At 47.1% G+C, this 22110-nt stretch overlaps 1 protein-coding gene across 3 annotated transcripts in view; it reads left to right on the top strand.

The window, feature by feature from the left end:
- LOC138803444 (cilia- and flagella-associated protein 57) overlaps nucleotides 1-22110 on the top strand; it is a 60685-nt gene that overhangs the window by 31101 nt on the left and 7474 nt on the right. For all 3 annotated transcript variants that reach the window (XM_069987473.1, XM_069987474.1, XM_069987472.1), the window contains exons 13-21: nucleotides 1392-1547; nucleotides 3379-3472; nucleotides 4117-4307; nucleotides 5418-5591; nucleotides 6664-6822; nucleotides 9334-9477; nucleotides 14361-14477; nucleotides 16390-16524; nucleotides 16611-16754. In XM_069987473.1, coding sequence (XP_069843574.1) covers nucleotides 1392-1547; nucleotides 3379-3472; nucleotides 4117-4307; nucleotides 5418-5591; nucleotides 6664-6822; nucleotides 9334-9477; nucleotides 14361-14477; nucleotides 16390-16524; nucleotides 16611-16754 — 1314 coding nt within the window. The remainder of the gene's footprint in view (nucleotides 1-1391; nucleotides 1548-3378; nucleotides 3473-4116; nucleotides 4308-5417; nucleotides 5592-6663; nucleotides 6823-9333; nucleotides 9478-14360; nucleotides 14478-16389; nucleotides 16525-16610; nucleotides 16755-22110) is intronic.

The raw sequence follows: 22110 nt of genomic DNA, 5'->3' as shown, positions 1-22110 counted from the left end.
TGGTGCTGGTAAGTAGTAGGTCCAGAATTCAAATTCAGATTTAGTCCAGAGCCCATTCTTTTAGATAGTGTACCAAGGGAACCTCTTTCCCGTTGATGTAGTAAATGTTCCAAAAAGTGTTTTGTAGAGACTTGAGCATACACTTTTGGACAGAACTCCTTACAGGAGAAGCTACATGTCTGACTCATGGAGAATCCCAGCGCTCTTCACTCACTGCCACTTAGCAAGAACCTAAGTGTGTTTATTGAAGATCATTAGCTAGCTATTAGGTATACACAGTTGAAAAGACAGATGCGGATGCTCACAGTTGAGTGGGGAGAGAGATGGTGAAATTGTCAGGACAGTAATGCAAAGCAGTCACAAAGCAGGATGATAGGCCACTGGTGTTTCCTGAAGATCCCTTCTAGAGATCTCTAGAGTTTTCTACATAAAAGTCAAAGGGAAGGGGAAGAGAGACACAGACAGAAAGACAGACAGACAGACAGCTTCCTGTGTCCCTGTGGCAGGCAAATTTGGCTGGCTTCTTCTCTTTTCTTCCTGGAGGGTAGGACAAAAGGGCAAATAGGAGATGCAAGACTGAACTGAAGGCCTGACCACAGTGACCAATTAGGCATGAAAGCTCTGCTACCAGGCTGGAGGTCTACATGCTGCTTACTTCTTGACCCTCCCTCCTCTCTCAGAATCCACAAGACCGCATGCTAATCATTCACTGTAAATCCTCTAATTCTTCCTTCCAGATCCTTGCCTATCTCCTTCCCTGGCTTCCTCTCTACCAGGACCCTAAAAGTCATACCTTTCCAGCCCTGGTGGCTCACCTGTAATCCTAGCTACTCAGGAGGCTGAGATCTGAAGATCACAGCTCAAAGCCAGCCCAGGCAGAAAAAATCTGTCAGAATCTTATCTCCAATTAACCAGTGAAAAGCCAGAAGTAGAGATATGGCTCAAGTGGTAGAGCACTATTGATTTAAAAAAAAAAAAAAAACAATTGAGCATTCAAGAGCCTGAGTTCAAGCCATGCCCAACTCTCAGGTGAATGGCAGGGGTAGCATCTTCAGCCATCATCCTCTCACCTCCCTCCCACCCCACACCCAGTCTGGCCCCACTTTTGCTAAACTTGCATTCTTCAGCCATTATTCTCTTTTCTGCCCCCCCTCCACCCTTACCTCAGCCCATCTCTCACCTGGACTATGCAGTCATTCCCAAACTCATCATCACAACAGTCCACGTCCAATGCAGCCTGCGCTGTGCAATGCCATCAGAAAAGCCCTGGGACAAAAAAGAAAAAATCAGCTTAATCATGAGACCTTGTAGACCCCAGATGAATGTCACAGGTTTAAATATTCTCATTCATCTGCTGTGCACACTCCTGATTCTGTTTCCTTCTTCCACAGGCTCAGGTTATGTTGGAGCTAAAGACCCGTGTAGAAGAATTAAAAATGGAGAATGAGTATCAACTTAGACTAAAGGACATGAATTATTCTGAGAAAATTAAGGAGCTCACAGACAAGTTCTTTCAGGAAATGGAGTCCTTAAAAACGAAAAACCAGGTCAGTCTAAGAACCCTGAATGAACAACCACAAGTCATAAACAGATTACCCTTTTGTTGAAGATGAGGGTGGCTCTGGTCAATTGAGATGTGTAGAATAATGTTCAGTCACAAATCAGTCAGAAATGTATACAGAAAGGTGCTACACAGAAAAGAGCAGAGGATAAAATTTTCCCTCTTGAGTGGTATTAATTAGGTATAACAAGTAAACACAGAAAGTAGATAACAATGCATTTATCTCTGGAAAGCTGGGTTTATGGATCATTTATATTTTCTTTATATTTTTCTATCAAAATTTCCAAATCCCCTACAAACATTTGTGATCAGGGAAAACTTATTTTAAAACAGAGTAACTTGGTGACACAATGCCCTGGGTTTGATCCCAGTATCATGAGAAAGGGAGGGAAAATAAAAACACAAGACTTTAGAATATTGATTTCAAGGCCAGATGCTAGTGGCTCATGCCTGTAATTCTAACTATTCAGGAAGCTGAGAGCTGAGAATCATGATTTGAAGCAGTCCAGTCAGGAAAGTCCGTGAGACTCTTATCTCTAATTAACCAACAGAAAACTGGAAGTGGTACTGTGGCTCAAAGTAGTAGAGCACTAGCCTTGAGTTGAAAAGCTCAGTGACAGCATCTAGGCCCTGAGTTCAAGCCCCATGACTAAAAGAAAAAGAAAGTTTAGGTCAAATTGTTGTAACCTATTTATAGTTAGATTTGGTATAGGAGTCTCCAAGCCTCTTTTTTTCTCCACTAATCCACCCGTCCTCTCATCCAAATACCCCAGTTTTTTCTCTTTCTTTTGTTTTTGGTTGGTCATAGGGCTTGAACTCAGCTTGGGTGTTATCCCTGCTCAAGGCTAGTACTCTATCACTTTGAACCACTTCCAGTTTTCTGGTGATAATTGGAGATAAGAATTTCACAGACTTTCCTGCATGGGTTGGCTTTGAACCACAATCCTCAGATCTCAGCCTCCTGACTAAGTAGGATTACAATTTGAGCCACCAGCTGCATGTCGAGTTTTGTTTTTTTTTCTTTTTTTTTTTTTTTTTGGTCCGGTTGTGGGGCCTGAACTCTGGGCCTGGGCACTGTCCCTCAGCTCTTCAGCTCAAGGCTAGTGCTCTACCACTTGAGCCACAGCGCCACTTCCGGCTTTTTTCTTTTTGCTTATGTGGTGCTGAGGAATCGAACCCAGGGCCTCAGGCATGCAAGGCAAGCGCTCTACCACTGAGCCAACTTCCCAGCCCCATGTTTTGTTTTTTTTTCAAGAGATGTTTCTTCTGTTTTGTTACCTCTATGGATCAGAGACTTTGGCTGCAAAATCCCTGACTCACAATGTTACTAAGTCATTCATTTAGTCAGCAAGCATTGATCTGAGGTCATTCATATGCACAAAATTAGGTACTGGGCCAGAACTCCTGGCCAGCAGATGTCCTGGTCACTCAGAAAAAGCTCTTCTTAGAAGTTTACACTTTGACATACCTAAAGAGTTAGAAGCAAAGTGCAAGTCACATCATACCTACAAGGACACAAATGAATTCTTACATCTTCACCCCCAAATCTATTTGCTATACCAAAACTACTCATTACGGACAAACCCGTTTAATAGCAAGGGTACAAACAGGAAGTGTAAGAACATTTGGGGTGAAATATAATATGTGTAGAAGTGATCATATTGTTGCTCCATAGAACAATATGTAGTGCAAAATAGAAACCTGAAAAAAAAAATCTTTGAGTGAAATTTACGAAGTGTGACTTGTGAAGTTGGTTCTCATCCCATGGGTGCCTTGAGCAGATGCGTAGATGAAAAAAAAATGTGACTGTGTTTTAGGTTTTAAAAACAGAAAAAGAAAGACAGGAAATAGCTCATCATGAGTATATCGACGAACTCCTAGACAAACAAAGCCGGGAACTGCAAGACCTGGGTGAGTCCATGGAAAGCCACATGGCTAAGGAAGACCTGTGAGACCTGGAAGGGGACAGGCTAGGAGTGCAAGCCCCCCAGACAACAGAAGTCCCAGGGAACATGACCCTATAAACAGTCCACATTGACCCCTGCCGATCACTGTGGTTTTTTTCATTCCTGCCTATTTACTCATTCCCAAAGTACATATTAAACACCTACGGCATGCCTGTAGGAGGTAATGGAAAGCTCAGGTTTAGAGCTCAGATGGGGAACCACCTTGGTCCTAGACTCAGCACTTACTTGCTAGGTGCTTTAAGAAGTCACCTAACCTTACCAAAGTTCATTTTGTTCTTCCTTAACATGGAGGTACTAATTCCTATTTTGCATTCTCAGGACATTTTTCTTGGCCATGACCCTTCAAATGCTACCTCTCCCACACCTTCCTAAAAGCCTTTCTGCCCAGAGTGGCATGGACTTAGTTTGGCCACCTGGAGAGCTGCGGAGTAGGAGCAGGCATAGAGATGAGGCAAGGGCTGAGATCTGGCAGGGGCAGAGATCAGGCGGGCCTTGAACTTGGCTCTGGAGGTGACAGCTCCAGCCTTGTGCCCCTCGGGCTGATGCTGCTCAACCACGGTAACAACCTGCCCTCTTTCTTCCCTTCAGAATGTTGCAACAACCAGAAGTTGCTTCTAGAATATGAGAAGTACCAGGAACTGCAGCTCAAGTCCCAGAGGATGCAGGAGGAATATGAAAAACAACTCCGAGACAATGATGAGACCAAGAGCCAAGCCCTGGAGGAGCTGACCGAGTTTTATGAGGCCAAGCTGCAGGAGAAAACCAGTCTTCTGGAAGAGGTACTTTTGGGAGCCAAGCTCTGTGTCTTCCTTTCCATAGGGAAGAAGGGGGAGGGCAGAATTAAAGAGTCATTCAATGCTTTATCAAGTAGCTACTGTCTGCCAGTATATGCTGTCCATAGGGAAATCAATTGGGGAGGGGGACAGTATGAAATGAAACCTTTCTGCTCTCAAGAAACTTACATAGAATGGGAGAGACAACCAGTAACTTCACAAATAAAAACAAAAATAGAGCTGGATACTGGTGACTCCCGCCTATAATCTTAACTACTCAGGAGGCTGAGATCTAAGGATGTGGTTTGAAACTGGATCAGGCAAGAAAGTCTCTGAGCCTCTTATCTTCAATTTCCTGGCAAAGAAAGCTGGAGGTAGCCAGTGCTGGTGGCTCACACCTAGCTCTTCAGGAGACTGAGATCTAAGGATCATGCTCTATTGAAAGGAAAATCCATGAGACACTTATCTCCAATTAACCACCAAAAAATTCTAGAAGTAGAGCTGTGGCTCAAGTGGTGAGCCAAAAACCTCAGGGACAGTGGTGCCCAGATCCTGAGGTTAAGCCCCAGGACTAGCACCAAAATAAAAAAAATTTTAAGCTGGAAGTAGCGCTATGATCCAAGTGGTAGAACTCTAGCCTTGAATAAAAAAGCCAAAGGACACGCCTAGACTCCAGTACTGGTGTGTACACACACACACACACACACACACACACACACATGCACATGCACAAAACTACATATTATATACATACATATAGTGAGTATATATTATATTTTTATATTTATATATAATTTTATATATGTATAAAAATATTTTATGAAGTATAAAACATAATTATGATATAAAATTACATATAGGTTATCATTACATCTGTCACAAGTTCTGTGAAGGAAAATTACAGGAAGCCGGGGTATTGGTAAAGATCTGGAGGTGTTGGTAAGAGGGTGGTTGTAGTGGTAGAGCCTGAGGCCTGGCTGGCAAAGGAAGAGTCCATCTGTCATGGGGCTCCTCCCCCATTCTCTAGGAAAGGCCTCCGTGCTCCCCTTACCCCAGCACAGGAGCATCATGAGCCCCTCTCCCCATGACATCTACCCACCCCCACCCCCCTGTCAGGCACAAGAAGACGTCAGGCAACAGCTGCGGGAGTTCGAAGAGACCAAGAAACAGATTGAAGAAGATGAAGACAGAGAAATCCAGGACATCAAAACCAAGTATGAGAAAAAGCTTCGGGATGAAAAGGAATCCAACTTGAGGCTCAAAGGAGAAACAGGCATCATGAGGAAGAAGGTATGGGGGCTGTTCCCCCAGAGAGATCCAGGGCCAGGCCCAGGAAACAGAGAGAGCCCTGGGTGGCCAAGCAAGAGTCCTTCCTGAATGTCCTCCCCTCCAGTGAGCAGGTTAGGATAAGAACAGTGCCAGGTGTGCCTTTAGGCAGACATCCCTGCTACGTCCTTTGAAGGGACCACATCCCTTTTCCCAGCATCCTTTTCCGTAGGGCTCACACTGCTGGTTGCTCTGGGCTTTCACTTCTGGGGAAGTAGAAAGTGACAGAAGTGGGAAAGAGGTTGAGATAGACAATGTCTTAGCCTGGAGCTACCCTGCAGGCATGGTGGATCCTGTTTGAATTCCTGAGGATGGAAGTATAAGCTTGGATAGAGAGGTAAATCTGGTATTTTTTTATTCACTGATGATGGCTGTGACTCATAGATTTGCTATAGTTAATTATCTAGCCTTAGAGAAGCCAAGAAATCACACCCCTATGGAATCTAGGGGACAATCACGCCTTCCCTTCTCAAACATGGCTAAGATGGCTCACTAAGTAAGGTCCAATCTCTGTGACCTTTGTAGGCCACTGATCACAACCTTCCAAGGTCTGTGCAAAAATAGAAGATCCTGAGTCTACTCCGGGAAATCAGCTCAGAAGCTTGCTATCAGAACAAGCTGAGAATGGGGCTTGGAAATCATCAGGCAGAATACTGTCATCCATTTGGCCTGGGAAATTCTGAAACAATCTCAAATTCTCAAGAAATTCCCTCCCACAAACAAACAAGAAAGAGTCAGGCATAGTGGCATATACCTGTAATCCTAGCACCTGGGAGTCTGAGGCGTAAGGACCAAAGAGAGGCCATCTTGAGCTATATCTTGAGACCCAGACATAAAAACAACAACAGAATGAATGTATTTCCCCCTACCCCCCCACCCCCCCACCCCCGCCAAAATGCAAAGATGTTGAGTGCATGGTATTCTCAGGGGAGAAGCTTTCAGCCCGCAGCTGGCCAGTGTTAGGGAGCTCTTTGGAAGGAGTGTGGATAAGCTCAAAGACCCCTGTGGTCTTTCCTGTTGCTGTTTGTATCTTCAGTTCAGCAGCCTCCAGAAGGAGATCGAAGAGCGAACCAATGACATTGATATTCTCAAGGCAGAACAGGTGAAGCTGCAAGGAGTCATCAAGTCTCTGGAGAAGGACATGCTAGGCCTCAAACGAGAGATCCAGGAAAGGGATGAGACGATCCAAGACAAGGTGAGGGTTTGTCCTGCAGCCTCGTTCACCCACAGCCCTGGGAGCGAGGGCCTCCAGACTCTTGGAGCACATGTATTTGACTTCATGGAGGAGATGTGAAGCACTGGAGTGATTACTGCAACGCATCACACTCAATTCTTCCAACAGCTCAGGAAACTGAGCTCCAGGAGGTCAACTATTCTGTCCCAATTCACAGTTTGTAAGAGATGGGTTGGGTTGAATCAGCTGATGCCAAGGGCCTTCATATTGCCCTATTCCAGGTATCCCAAGGTGTCTCATCTCCATGGACAGGGGGAGCTTACATACTATATGGCTCACATGGGCCTCTTGGCCAGAGAAAGACTCCTCTAGAATTGGTTCTGTAACTATTGGGTGCCCCAGGAAGTTAGTACCACTTTGGAGGAGCCCTTTCCACAAAACACTCACAAGACAGATACACATTCTGAGGTATACCCCCTCACTCTCCAGAATGAACTATCCTCCTGAGCCAATCCTAACTCCATGTGTCCTCATCATGAGCTCTGCATCTGGTATCTTAGCCAGGCAAGGATTCCCCTGTGGTTCAATGTGGGCTTCACCATTAGATAAATAGGTCCCTCCCCCTCCATTTACCAAGGATTGCTCATTGGGCAACTTCTACAAGCCTTCCATTCTCACCTTAAAATGAGAATGAGACCTATCAAGAAGAGCTTGTAAGGTTTCACTGGGATAGCAGCTATGTGCCATTTCTACATAGAAAGGATTGGGTATGAATCTGAAGCTCTCTTCGGTTTCTCAGAGTGAGAATTGACAAGGACAGACCGAGGCCTCCTCACCTAGAAAATTGTAACCATCTCCTAACATCCTTCCTTCTTGTCTCACATCACCTGTCCCCACCACCACAGCAGCCAGAGTACAAATATATAACCATGTCATTCTCCCCCTTACAGTTCTTCAGTGCTTTCCCCTGGCCAACAGCAGCGGTCAACAAACTTTTCCTGTAAAAGACTAGTTGGTAAACATTTTAAGCTTTTCCTGGCCATATGGTCTCTGTCTCAACGAATCAACTCTAGGTACCATCTGTGAAGCCACCCATGAGTAAACGATGATAAATGAATGAGCTTGGCTATGTTCTGATCAAAATTTATAAAAATAGGCACCAGACCAAATGAGGCCCATGGGCTTAGTTTGCTAACTCTTGGCCTACAGGATAAATTCTGGGCTCTTTAGACCAACATGCAAGACCATTGCCTTCCACCCTCTCCCCAGCTCAGGTCCCATTTCCCCCAACACTCAGGCAAATTATTCCGAGTACCCTTAATACATAGCTGGCCTCTGAAGCTCCCTCCGCCACAGCTCCAAGTTATAATTATATACACATCTACTTCCCACTAGTGTTTTCTCCTTAAGAACAGGAATTGTATGGGACTGGGAATGTGGCTTAGTGGTAGAGTCCTTGCCTAGCATGCATGAAGCCCTGGGTTGGATTCTTCAAGTACCACATAAACAGAAAAGATTGGAAGTAGCACTGTGGTTCAAATGGTAGAGTGCTAGCCTTGAGCAAAAGAAGCTCAGGGACAGTGTCCAGGCCCTGAGTTCAAGCCCCCGGACTGGCCAAAAAAAAACAAAAAACAGGAATTGTGTCATACATACATTCAGAATTCTAATACATGGCAAAAGATCTTCAATCAGTAAAACATAGATGGTTGGATGGATGGATGGATGATTGATGGACAGATGATAGACTGACCCATATCACAATCGCTATTAGTGTACAGTGAATTACCTGGAAACTTAGTTTTCAGATTAAAAGCAACAGCTGTCTTATTAGGCCAACAGATTCTGTGGATCAAGCATTTGAACAGGGTTACAATGGAATGGCTTGTCCCTATCCCTGATGTCTGGGGCCTCAGCAGGGAAGACTGAGGGCTGACTCAAACAGCTAGAAGCTGGGAGATCAACATCCAAAGTGGCTTGTCTCACGTGCCTGGCACCGTGGCAAGGATGGTGGGGAAGCTGGGTGCAGCCAGGTGTTTCCACCGGAGCCCTAGATGTGCTTCAGTCTGGAGGGTTCTGTATGGACTTCTTGCAGAGCAGATAGCCTCCAAGTATTCCATAAAGCTCCTTGACTTTTCTGATGTAGCCTGGAAACAACTCTTTGCTTGGGTCACAAAAAGTATTAAGTCCAGCTAGATATACAGGCGGTGGGGGTGGGGGGTGGAGGGAGAGAGTGAGGGAGGGACTGCTTTCCACCTCCAACAGAGAAGCAGGACAGTCTCAGTGGGAGAGCTACAGTGTGGGATGGGGGATGCAGCTGTCCACAGCCTGTGTATGAAAGAGTACGTGAGCAGCCCAGCAGGGAAGGAATCGTGCTGCAGCCTGGAGGAGAGAGTGCCAACTCTGTCTCCCCAGTGGAGGGAAGTCTGTGGCCTCATCCATCGGGAGCCTCCTCAGGACTTGAGATCTTGAAAGGGATTCCATGCACCAGGGCTTTGTGATAGCTCCCACTTCTTTCTCTATTTCAACCCCCAGGAAAAGCGAATTTATGACCTGAAAAAGAAAAACCAAGAACTAGAAAAATTCAAGTTTGTGCTCGACTACAAAATAAAGGAACTTAAGAAACAAATAGAACCTCGGGAGAATGAGATCAAGGTGATGAAGGAACAGATTCAAGAGGTGAGAAGCCATCTGCCACACCTGGCCTCTCAGACATTCCCCCCCCACCCCCCACCCCCACCCCCCACCCCCGCTGCCTCAGCTCATCCTCTAATTGCCACCTGGCCCCAGGGGAGTGAATGAAAACTCTTGTAGCTCCTCCCTGCTCTCTGCTTCAAAAGGTAGGTGTGGTCTCATACTTCACAGACCAAGAAGGTCCAGCTGAGGGCTGAGCTCCCCCAGAGCAAAGTACTTTGGGATTTAGCTTGCTCCTTGGGGAGACGCAGCAGTTGAATGTTAGACCACCAGAGGGCAGTGTGTACTCAGCCAACAGACTCACCAAGCACCTGGGTGGTTCACAAGGTATTTCTTCAACAGAATGTTGGGGTGGAGCTCCAGGCCCTGTGCACGGTGTTTAGACTTCACTTGATAAGGAATCGGAAATCTTCAAAGCCTCTTAAGCTCAGAAGTGGAACAATTCAGAATATGTTCTGGGAAACAGGATGAAGGTAGAGAGGAGAACTTAGCAGCAAGACGAGTAGACCAGGGCTTCTGAGAGGCTGATGATGTACCACCTTCCCACTTGTGCCCTGGCTCCCCCACATACTGCATTTCCTTATACCATGTGTTCACTGGGCAGGAAACAGCTCTTGGTGGGGATTTTGGTTGCTGGAAAGTTGAATTCTTTTTTTGGGGGGGGGGGGGGGGTCCGGTCGTGGAGCCTGAACTCTGGGCCTGGGCGCTGTCCCTCAGCTCTTCAGCTCAAGGCTAGTGCTCTACCACTTGAGCCACAGCGCCACTTCCGGCTTTTTTCTTTTTGCTTATGTGGTGCTGAGGAATCGAACCCAGGGCCTCAGGCATGCAAGGCAAGCGCTCTACCACTGAGCCACCTTCCCAGCCCTGGAAAGTTGAATTCTTGATTTACACCCCCATATCCTCTTCTTCCAATTTTTTTTTCCTTCTCCAATTTTTTTCTTAATAAATGGGACCATGGTTTCCCCCAGGTGAAGATAGCAATGTAGACATCTTTCTTGACTTCCCTTCTCATAACTCCATAAACCAAATCTAACAGCATCTCAAGAAGACTAATGGAAGGCCAGGGTGGTGCTAGCCCCTTGAAATCTCTGCCCTCAAGTCTCCTCATTTGATACTATATTTGTCAGCTGGATTTAAGATTAAGTCCACAGAAGCCAAAGGTGTGGCTCAAGTGGTAGAGCACCAGCAAAAAAGCCAAGGGAATTCAAGCCCCAGTAATGGGGTGGGGGGAGGAGGAAGAAACAACCCTCTGCCAGAGGAGAAAGGTCCAAACCTTATCATTTTAGCTTCTACTTGCCTATTTCTTCACACTGCACAAGGCTTCTCAAAACTGTTCATGTTTGGGGGTGGACAGTTCTCTGTTGGGGGTGGGGTGGGGAAGCTAGTCTGTGTATTGCAGGATCTTTAGCAGCACCCCCATTCTCTGCCCACTAGATGCCAGTGGCACCCCTTGTTTGCTCAGGGTGTTAAAAAATCAGGAATGTCCCCAGAGATTACCAAATGTGTCCCAGAGGACAACATGCTTTCTCCACTGCCCCTGCCCCATTGAGACTCCCTGAATGGGAAAATTTGATGGAATTTCCTCTCTTTAAAAAGGGGGAGGGGGTGTTCCCACATTCTAGGCTCATCTTCTGACTTTCAGTCAAATACTCACATTTCACATATTTCACACTTTTTCTGTAAACCTATTATTTATAGTCTCAGAGTACTTGGAGGAGGCTTTGCCCTGGGGCAGAGGGAAGAACAAAGGTAAAACTATAATCAAGGGATCGCTTCCATTCCAACCCAGTTTGTCTCTGCTGACTTAGGATGGCAGAGAAAAAGGCTGATCCACTACAGACACTCAGACTCCACCTTAGGAACCCAGCAAGCTGGAGAAACCCTCTTCTTCCACCTGCCTGCCCTGGACTAGCACACTGTCAGCCCTCACCTGAGGCCCAGGGACAGCCTCCTGGCCACTCTGCCAGGCTCTAGTTTTGTCCTTTGTGTCAGATCCTCTGACACACCAGTTAATTCCTGCTGCTTCTGGTAAAAAAGCCCTTCTGAAGCTGCTGGGGCTTTCAGGATGAAGATCAGATTGCTCCCCTTTTGAGTTCTTGCCCCTGGGTACTGTATGACCCAGCTCAGCAGCCCTCTCCTGCCCGCCCTCCTCCCTCCTCCTTACCCGGAACCTCTGTGGCCTGCAGAAATGCCTGGAACTGCCTGTGCCTCTGGCTGTTCTCTGCCTCCATTTCTGTTTCCTTTTTTCCTCTAGTACTTACTTTTCCTCCAAAACCCAGCTAAAGAAGTCTCCTAGGCCGCCACCTGTGTGCTCCACAGGGTGCCTTCTATCAGTCACTGACCGCCTGTTTCTCCTTGGCTTCTCACTTCTCTTATCCCTCTGGATCTGACTACCCTACACAACGCAGCCTCGGGACAGGGAGTCGTTGCTCTAGCGGTGCAATGACCCCGTGGCTGTGTGTCCTCTACAAGTCAGCTCTCCAGAGCACTGCCTCTTTACCTCCCCAGAGGCAGAGCATTGCAGTCTCTCCTCAAGTCCCCACCAGTGCTCCCTTTGCCCCCCACATTTGCCACTCATCAAATACTCATTGAGCACCATCCTTCTGCCAGACACCTTATTCTGTCTAGTAAAACGCCATGAGCAGATACTTCCTCCAGAGGCTCCCCTTCATGTCCAGAACATGGGGGTGACCCATTAGGGCCTCCTGGTACCCTAATGCCAAGAGCCTTGAGACCCAACAGAGGACCAAGGAAAAACTCAGGGGTCACACTACCTAGCCACATACCAAAAAAAAAAAGAGAGAGATGGGGCTGGGAAGGTGGCTCAGTGGTAGAGTGCTTGCCCTTGCATACATGAGGCCCTGGGTTCAATTCCTCAGCACCACATAAGCAGAAAAAGCCAGAAGTGGCGCTGTGGCTCAAGTGGTAGAGTGCTAGCTGTGAGATGAAGAGCTGAGAGACAGTGTCCAAGCCCAGACAAAAAATAAAAAAGAAAGAAAAAAAGCTGCCCTATTCCCTCAAAATAGTCAATGAGCCTCCCTATTAACAGGAATAGTAATGGCTAACAGAGTTTGTGTATAAATCAAACATCACCTTTTGCTTTGGGCAGGAATCAGGTCTACTGAAAGTGTACACACATCTAGCTTCACCCTGTTCAGAAGTTCCAGCTATCACACAGACATCTTTGGTTAATACAAATCAACAATGAAAAAAAAATCTTTCAGCTCACTGGTGGTTTCTTCTTTATTTTTTCCCTTTTAAAGACAGAATACCTCTCTGTTGTAATTTCTTTTTCTTTTTCTTTTTTTTTTTTGTCAGTTGTGGGGCTTGAACTCTGGGCTTGTGTGCTATCCCTGCGCTCTTCAGCTCAAGGCGAGTGCTCTACCGCATGAGCCACAGCACCACTTCCAGTTTTCTAGTGGTTTATTGGAGATAAAAGTCTCACGGACTTTTCTGCCCAGGCTGGCTTTGAATCGTGATCCTCAGATCTCAGCCTCCTCAGTAGCTAGGATTACAGGCGTGAGCCACCGGCGCCGGCTTTTCTCTTTTCTTTCTCTGTTCTTCTATCTCTCTCTCTCTCTCTCTCTCTCTCTCTCTCTCTCTCTCTCTCTCTCTCTCTCTCTCTCTCTCTCTCTCTCTCCCTCTCTCTCTCTGTCTCTGTCTCTCTGTCTCTCTCTGTCTCTCTCTCTCTGTCTCTCTCTCTCTCTGTCTCTCTCTCTCTGTCTCTCTCTCTCTCTCTCTCTCTCTCTCTGTCTCTCTCTCTCTCTCTCTCTCTCTCTCTCTCTGTGGTTTTTATATTTTTTGGGTCCGGTCGTGGGGCCTGAACTCTGGGCCTGGGCGCTGTCCCTCAGCTCTTCAGCTCAAGGCTAGCGCTCTACCACTTGAGCTATAACGCCACTTCCGGCTTTTTTCTTTTTGCTTATGTGGTGCTGAGGAATCAAACCCAGGGCCTCAGGCATGCAAGGCAAGCAAGCGCTCTACCACTGAGCCACCTTCCCAGCCCCTGTGTGTGTTTTTTCTGTTGTACTTTTGAACAACTTTTCAGGAGAATGATACTGAGTTTGCCTACTCAGCTTTTTTCTGTTTTACACTTTCAAATTGTGTGCTTTAGAATCAACCTTAAACTTTCTATTTAGGATGACTGTGGTCAATTCTGTGGTAAAGCTTCAGTCACATAACCTCACAAAGCAAAGAGGAGGAGGAGGAGGAGGAGGAGGGGGAAGAGGAGGAGGAGGTGGTGGTGGTGGTGGTACTTTTCTTGAGAATCCTGCTTCATGTTGAACTTGAAACTCCAGTACTTGAGAGTGAAGAAGTTCGAAGGAATTCAACAAAAGGGAGGAAGTTGGACCCTGGTGGCTCTTACCTGTAACCCTAGCTACTGAGTTCTGAGGATCTGAAGCCAACCCCGGGCAGACAAACTGAGGAGATTCTTACCTCCAGTTAACCAGCAAAACGCAGAAAATAGAGCTATGGCCCAGGTGGAAGTGTGCTAGCTTTGAGTACAAAAGCTCAGGTCTCAAGTTCAAGCCCCAAGCCTGGCACAGAACAAAAGAAAGAAAGAAATCTTCATGGAATCTTTGTGGTAAAGGAAAGAAAAGGTGACTGGAAAGGAAAACTTTCCAGCCTGGCCATAGACACATATGGCCCTGAGTTGAGACACATCAGGGAAGGGGACAGAAGAACTTTCAGGATGGCAACAACGAAGAAGAAAGGTTTCATCAACCAGAGAATGCAAATGAGAGGGAGAAAAAATAGGCCTTGGTACTTGGTACTAGGGAATATTTCCACCGAAAGTCTTCGGTTCTCAAATGTAATTTCCATTCTCTTACTTTCTGATTGTCTACCTCTTTTTCTCTGGTTCCCCAAAGATGGAAAGCGAGCTGGAGCGTTTCCATAAACAGAACACACAACTGGAGCTGAACATCACGGAACTGTGGCAGAAACTGAGAGCCACCGACCAAGAGATGCGCAAGGAGCAACAGAAGGTGGGAGGGCTTGCAGTCTGGCAGTACTTGGATGCAGAGTCTGGCACCTGCCTGCAGTGGGCAGCTGGCTTGTTGGAGAAAGAACCAGCCCACTGCCAAGATGCACTTCCTGTTTTAACTCTCACTCTACTTGGCCACAGCCCTGCCTGGTTTCAGGCCCAAGCAAATTTCTATGACAGAATTCATCTGAGACTAGAAAATGACTCGGGTGCAGTGACCAAGAGGAGAGGCACTGGTTTCGTGAGAACATTTTGAGTCTTTGGCTTCTTTAGTCTAGGGGAAAATAGCACCAGAGCAGGCATTTGTACTCAGTGGTTAAAGTCGTTGAACACCAAAAACAAAACTATCAAGACTAGAAGAGCCTGAGACATCATCAATTCCTATGTCTATATTATAAGGAAAATATGGAGGTTAAGAAACTTCTATCATTTACCAGGAGTGGCTCACTCCTGTAATCCTAGCTATTCAGGAGGCTGAAATCTGAAGAACATGGTTCAAGGCCAGCCCAAGCAGGAAAATATGTGAGACTTTTTTTTTCTTTTTTCTTTCTTTCTTTTTTTTCTTTCAGTCATGGGGCTTGAACTCTGGGCCTGGGTGCTGTCCCTCAGCTCTTCAGCTCAAGGCGAGCACTCTACCACTTGAGCCACAGCACCACTTCCGGTTTTCTGGTGGTTTATTGGAAATAAGAGTCTCATGGACTTTCCTGCCCAGGCTGGCTTTGAACCATGATCCTCAGATCTCAGCCTCCTGAGTAATTAGGATTACAGGCACGAGCCACTAGAGCCCAACTGAGACTCTTATTTCTAATTAGCCACCAAAAAGCTGGAAGTGTGGAGCTGTGGCTCAAGTGACAGATGGAATGAAAAAAGCTAAGGGACAGCATCCAGGCCCTGAGTTCACACCCCAATACCAGAAGGAAGGGAGGAAGGGAGGAAGGAAGGGAGGGAGGAAGGGAAGGGAAGGAGGGAGGAAGGAAGGAAGGAAGGAAGGAAGGAAGGAAGGAAGGAAGGGAGGGAGGGAGGGAGGGAGGGAGGGGGGGGAGGGAGGGGGGGAGGGAGGAAGGAAGGAAGGGAGGGAAGGGAAAAGGAGGGAAGGGAAAGGGAGGGAAGGGAGGAAAAGAAAAGTGTAAGTGTACCAGCATGCATAGCTAGCTAGCACAAGTGGAGCCAATCAAGTCTTCTGGTCCTAGGCCAGTACATAGCTAGTGTTTGTTGAATAAGAATGAATTTTCCCATCCTCCACATCAAACATTTACTGTGTGCTAGATAATACTAGAAGTTGCAGGGCTACAAATGGGAACAGATTCTAATCCTTTCACAAGCTGAAGATGCTGATAGGCGATGGGTGGCATGTGCGTGTTAGAGTATGAAATAGAAACTTAGGGGATGTGGATAAAGGGCTAAGGGAGCAAAGGAAAAGAAGGGAGCCTCCCTAGGTCAGGGATCACAGATCTGCCTGATTCTCCAGGATCCTCTTCCCCCTATTCACACAGTACTCCTGACTGTCAAGAGGGAGAAAGGGAGCCCTGGCCAGAATGATAATCTCTATCTTGGCTCTAAAGTAACACATATGGTTGTATGAGCTTCCTTTCATCCAAGGCCTGTAGCCCTCAAAGGAATCCAGAGCGATAAAAGAAGCTATGTGCTGTCTCTTAAGGATGATGCACCAGGCCACTTAGCTTGTTCAGGCAAGGGACCCAGCCCAGCCAGGTACACCAGAATTTCAGTACTGTCCCCACTTAGCTGTGTGCTCACCTCAGTCTCCATGCCCAGTGGGCCCCCTGATGGTCAGTTGTAAGTCCCGGATGAGGGGACGCTTGTTCCTTTTTGTGCCCTTAGCCTCTGGCTGTAGCCCCTGCTTCTCCACCTGGAGCACACCTTGCGGTGGCCAGACTAACTATCTCTGCTTGCAGGAGCGGGACTTGGAAGCGCTGGTCAGACAGTTTAAGACAGACCTCCACAACTGCGTGGCATATATCCAGGAGCCCCGCTTGCTGAAGGAGAAGATCCGGGGTCTCTTTGAGAAGTACGTGCAGCGGGCAGACATGGTGAGCTCAGAATTCTCTTCCTGCCCTGCCCTGCTCTACGCTCCACACCTCCCCTCCCTCACTGAGAACTCCCTCGGCCCCACCAGGTGGAGATTGCTGGGCTCAACTCAGACCTGCAGCAGGAGTACGCCCGCCAGCGGGAGCATCTCGAGAGGAACCTGGCCACGCTCAAGAAGAAGGTGGTCAAGGAGAGCGAGCTGCACCGCAGCGACTACGTCCGCATCATGCAGGTACAGCATGGCGCACATCACCAAGCTCCCTGGGAAGCTCAGGCGGCAGAGACCCAGGATCTCTCAGAGACCACCCATCCTCCATGCTTCCCAGACTTCCAGGGGACCCTACAGCCAAGGGAGGACCCTCGACTCCTCCCTCTGACCTCCCAGAGCTCATCCTGACTGTGCCTGTGACCAAAAGCCTTTTCCTTGCCTATCTCACTTCACCAGGCATCCCTCTTTCCCTCCCGAGCCCGTCTGTATCCTCAGCGAACGTGTGTCCCTGCCTCGCTCCTCTCATGGCTCTCCATCCTTTGGGACTTTGGTCCAGGTCAGCTTTCCTGAGACACCCTCTCTCCTCTCTCCTCTGGTTCTAACTCTTGTTTCACTTGGCTTTGATTTTGCTGCTTTTTTAATTTGCACTTCACACCTGCTGGGACATGCCTGCCTCATCTCACTTTTCTGGTGCCCTGGGTCCTACCCTTATCTCCTGGTTCAGAGCTAGCCACACCCAGCTGATTTAGCACCCGTCAGATTTTAGGAGCTTACTACACCCATCTCCCAATCTCTTCACTGGGGCTCTTCCTGGCCCCATTATCAACACCCCCACCTGAGCATGGTATCAAGATTGCCCAGCAGGCTTCTGCTTGTATCTCAGTATCGTCTGAGGCAATTAATATGAATTAATATCAAAAGAGAGCATCAGAATTTCATTTATGAAGTATGTACCTCTTTATATTGACATTCCTTTAATGCCCCAATTAAAATACTGGAATGGGGACAGGTGTCAGTTAGATTAAAAGCCACACCCTAGGCTGGCCAGTCCATACCCAGCAGGGGAGAGCACACTGCAATTCAGGCCAGACACAGGCACAACTGACCTCATGCCATCCTAAAATTGCCCCTACCTCCATTAAACCATTACCTTACTCTGAGCCACAAAAGCACGTGGAGGCCCCAAAAGAGGCACAGTGAGTAAGACCCTTAACAGCAGCCACATACAGCTATTACTAAATGCCTCAAGTGTCCAGAGCAAGGAGAGGTCCCTGAGTCAGATGGGCAATAAAATCTGGGTGACAACAGGAGCAGTTATCAACTGGTGACCAGCTGGGCTTTCATCCATGCCCTGCCAGCAGCACATAGGCCTGGGAGTCTTCCACAGGCTGGTCCCTTTCTCTGTGGCAAGCAGAAACCCAAAACAACTGCCAGAACAGCAACTACGCACAGAATCCAAAGAAGTAAAAAGGTCGAAGCATCCACACAGGGGCAGGCAGCTTGTTCTCTCCATCTCCCCCACTCCCATTGCCCAGAGGGTGCCCAGCTAGGGTGGAGGTAGGTAGCAGAGGAAGGCCAAGCAGGGCTTGTGCCCAGCCCTGCCACTCCCTGAGGTGGGCAGAGGGAAGCAGCCACATAGGAACCCTAGCAGAGCAGCATTGTAATGCCATGTGCTGTACATTGCCATGGAGCCAGAGAAGCAACTCAGACAACTGCAGAGAGCAGAAGGGGACCCAAGGCAGGGCTGTGAGGCCCCACCCCACCCCAACCAGAAAGATTCTTACTGCTGATTGCAGAGGGCCCTGAGGAAAATATTTGACTTTCAAAAACCTTAGGAAGATTGTGTGTGTGTGTGTGTGTGTGTGTGTGTGTGTGTGTGTGTGTGTGTGTGTGTGTGTGTGTGTGTGTGTGTGTGTGTGTGGAGCTGTGTCTCAAGTTGTATACCATTAGTCTTGAGCACAAAGACTTCCAGGATGTGGGAGATAAGTGAGCACTGTTGTTGTAGAGACCTAGATTACACTGCTTCCACTGATCTTCGTCCAGGAACCATGGGTGAAATCCTTACCCTCTCCAGGAACACCATGTTCATCTGGAAGTGGGGCAGAAAGACATCTACCTCAGTAGCCACCATGAGGATCAAACAAGGTGCCCAACTATAAAACACTAGGAACTAGCTCAAAAATGTCATTTCCCTTTCTTTTCTCTCTGCAAAGAACTTATTCTAGAACCAGTGGAAATCCAGTGAGAGAAACAGTCCACCACATCATGAGTCAGGGGTGCCTCTGGCCTAGAGATGGGGGTTGGGGGGGTGTTGGGAGGAGAAACAGCATGCCTTATTTCAGACCCCCAGCTGGGTGCCTCAGCACATGCTAGAGCTGTAGATACATCTACCAGAGCCCCAAATGGCTAAGGAAGGCTGAGACGCACATGGTATCTGAGGGCAAGTCATTAGAAAATAATTGAAATAACGAGGCCACTGTCTCATCTGTATAACCAGATAGGAGCTGGAGGCCTTTCCATTCTATTCCTCGGCACCCTTACAGATTAGGAACTAAGAGTTGCTATGAAATACAAACATCTACGACACACATTTTATTCATTTGGTTCACATTTTTGAGGGCTTCTTACACAAGGAGCCATGGAGGATTCCAAGATAAGTATGAGAATGTTCTATCCTTAGAGAGTTCTTTAAAAGAATTGGTCCAGGTACAATGATTGACACCTATAATTGATAGGTTCACACCTATCTCAGTTACTCAAGAGACTGAGATCAGGAGGATCAAAGTTCAAGGCCTGCCAGAGCCAAGACTCCGTATTAACCAATACAAAGCTAGGCACCATATCATCTCAGTTACATAGGAAGTAAAAATAAGAGGATTAGGGTCATACTAGTTCAGGCAAAAAATAAGATCTTATTTGAAAAATATTTGGAATAAAAGGGGCTGAAGGTTTGGCTCAAGTAGTAGAGCACCTGCTCAGCAAGCTCAAAACCCTAAGTTCAAACCCTAGTAATCACCAAAGGGGAGGGGGAGAAGGCACTTGAAGCAGGTGTAGGGCCTCCAGTGGTGCTGTGGGCTCATGGTAGAAGCATGTCTTAGGAACTCGTGGGAGACTTCTCAAGGAAAGGGACATTTGAGTAGAGAATGGTCAGGGACCAGATGAGGAGAAAGCCTCCCAGGCAGAGAAAATTACCTGAGGAAAAGCAAAAGAAAGATTGGGGGGGGGTTATTTGTTTGGAATGGGGGGGGTTGGGCAGGGGTTAAAGAACAGTGGATCTCCAGGTCTTAGTTTATCATAGAGCTGGGGCAAGAATGGTATGTAGTTGACCTCATGTTGAAAAGCGCCTTCTACCCCATGCCAAGAGGCATCAAGTGCCTCTGCTCAGGTACTCAGGGATATTATCTTTGCCTCAAAAAGATGGACTCGGCCAGGTGCCAGTGGCTCACACCTGTAGGAGCCTCCTACGAGACTTAGATCTGAGGATCATGGTTCAAAGCCAACCCAGGCAGGAAAGTCTGTGAGACCTCTTATCTCCCATTAGCCACCAGAAAACTGAAAGTAGCACCATGGTTCAAAGTGGTAGAGCACTAGCCTTGAGCAAAAGAGCTCAAGGACAACACCCAGGCCTTGAGTTCAGGCCCTACCAACTACAAAAAAAAAGATGAGCTCCATTGGTACCAGCTTGTAGAAAAAGACACAGGAAAACCTATTAGGAGATGCCTGTCAGGTTAAGGGTAAATGAGAAGGGCTTGAAAAGGGGAGAATTCTGATGTCAAAGGTATTTCAGAGTGAAAATAACAAGTTGAAATGCCATGTTAAACACAGGCAGAAGAGGAAAGGAGCACAGGAAGAGTCTAGGATGTTTGGCTGTGTAGTGAGATAGACGATGATCTGACTAAGCCATGCAAGGTTTTCAAGCTCACAAAATGCATCTGTTTTGGCCTGCTTTTCCACACTGTAAGGCACTACCTACGAGTAGAGGCATTGACCCAGTGCAGCCAGTAGGGGGCACTACAGGCTTCCCCTCCTTTCCTTCCCCAACACGGGTGTCTGAAACTTCAGCCAGGGTGTCAGGTAGTTCTGAAGGCCTCAGGCAGTTCTAGTCCCTTTGTTTAGAAATCTTTATATAAAGAGACCTTAGCATCCCTCAATCTGCCGCAAATTCTCCAAACTTGGCACTTAAGAGTAGCTAAGTGGGGGTCTGGAGGACTGGAGGGATTTTTGTAGGCCATCCAGATCAGTGGCCAACAGGAACAGAAGGCTCAGCAAGCATTTTTTGAGCCCACATTTTTTAATTCACAAAAGCACAGTTGACCTCAGCATGACCTCTGGACACAGGCCCCCTCTGGAAAGCATTTTTAAGGAGCTCAGTTTTGACTTATTGGGTAGTTCCATAGCCATAGTACTATGTGTGATATCTGAACAGAAGTCACATAAATGGGAAGTAAGAAAGTCGAGTGTGGGATGGAGTGGTCATGCAGAAACAGGGCACACTGAAGACAGACACAGCTAAGTACAAACGCCAGCTCTACCATTTATACACGGCCTTGTTCCCTCCTACAAAGTCAGTCTGATAATACAAGGTTGTTGTAGGGATGAAATGAGGTAATATATTCAAAATGTTTGAGACCCTGCTGGGATCCAGCACTTGCAGCCTTGCCATTATGATGGCTCTGACATTCTATGTGCTCTCTCTTGACTTCAGGCCTAGAACATTCTTCTCTATACTTGGTTGATCCCCTGTATCTGATTTCCATGGCATACTTCTCCTTAAAGCCTTCTTAAAGACCATGTTCAGCACAATGATCAGTGGGTCACAGATGTTTGCGGGGGGCGGGGGTGGTGGCAGGAAACTGGGTCATTGGTGATTTGGCAGGGGGAGTAAATAAATAAATAAATAAGAATTGGGCTGCATTAAGTCGGGGCCTCAGTCACACTTGAATAAGGATCTAGTTGTGCCTTGGAGGCCCATTTTGGGTATCTGGGCATCATGGAGGTATCAAAGGGTGAGTCAGAAATGAACATTCACACCAGAAGGTACCAGGAGCTGGAAATCATAGAATCATAACTGGTTGACAGGGCGTGGTGGTGGTAGTTGGAGAACTAAGATGATTATAATGGTAGAAGGCCAAGATGCTGGGAATTGCTGGCCACAGATCATAGCAGGATGAGAACAAGATAGGATTCAATAGCCAAATGATTGGAGGTGACCAAGAAGAGGAAGTAACTAAAGATATAAGCAGAAAAGACTCAAAAAGGGTACTTGCCATCTCAAGTCATCATTCTGATGATCTTTCTTTCTTTATTGAATGAGGTGGGAATGAACTAAGAAAAGCCAACTAAGAGATAATAAGTTCTAGATACTTTCAAGCCAGAGCACATGTGACTTCCTTGTGGTTCTCTCAAATCCTTTCCCCTCTGTTCTGGTCTTGTTTTCCACCTTTTAACCCTTGGTTAGGAAGATCCTCATCATATTGTAAGCTGGTATCCACTGAGTTAGTTATTCATTGGCTTATCCATCTCAGCAATAGTTATTGAGCAAGGCAGGGTCCAAGGTCTTAGCACCCAATAAATACCTTTTGGACTAATAGTGTCATGA

The sequence above is a fragment of the Dipodomys merriami genome, unplaced genomic scaffold (genome assembly GCF_024711535.1).
Source record: "Dipodomys merriami isolate MVZ:Mamm:240054 unplaced genomic scaffold, mDipMer1.0.p SCAF_34, whole genome shotgun sequence".
Classification (NCBI taxonomy): domain Eukaryota; kingdom Metazoa; phylum Chordata; class Mammalia; order Rodentia; family Heteromyidae; genus Dipodomys; species Dipodomys merriami.
The sequence above is the reverse complement of the archived record's forward strand: the minus strand, read 5'-3'. Positions and strand labels throughout refer to the sequence as shown.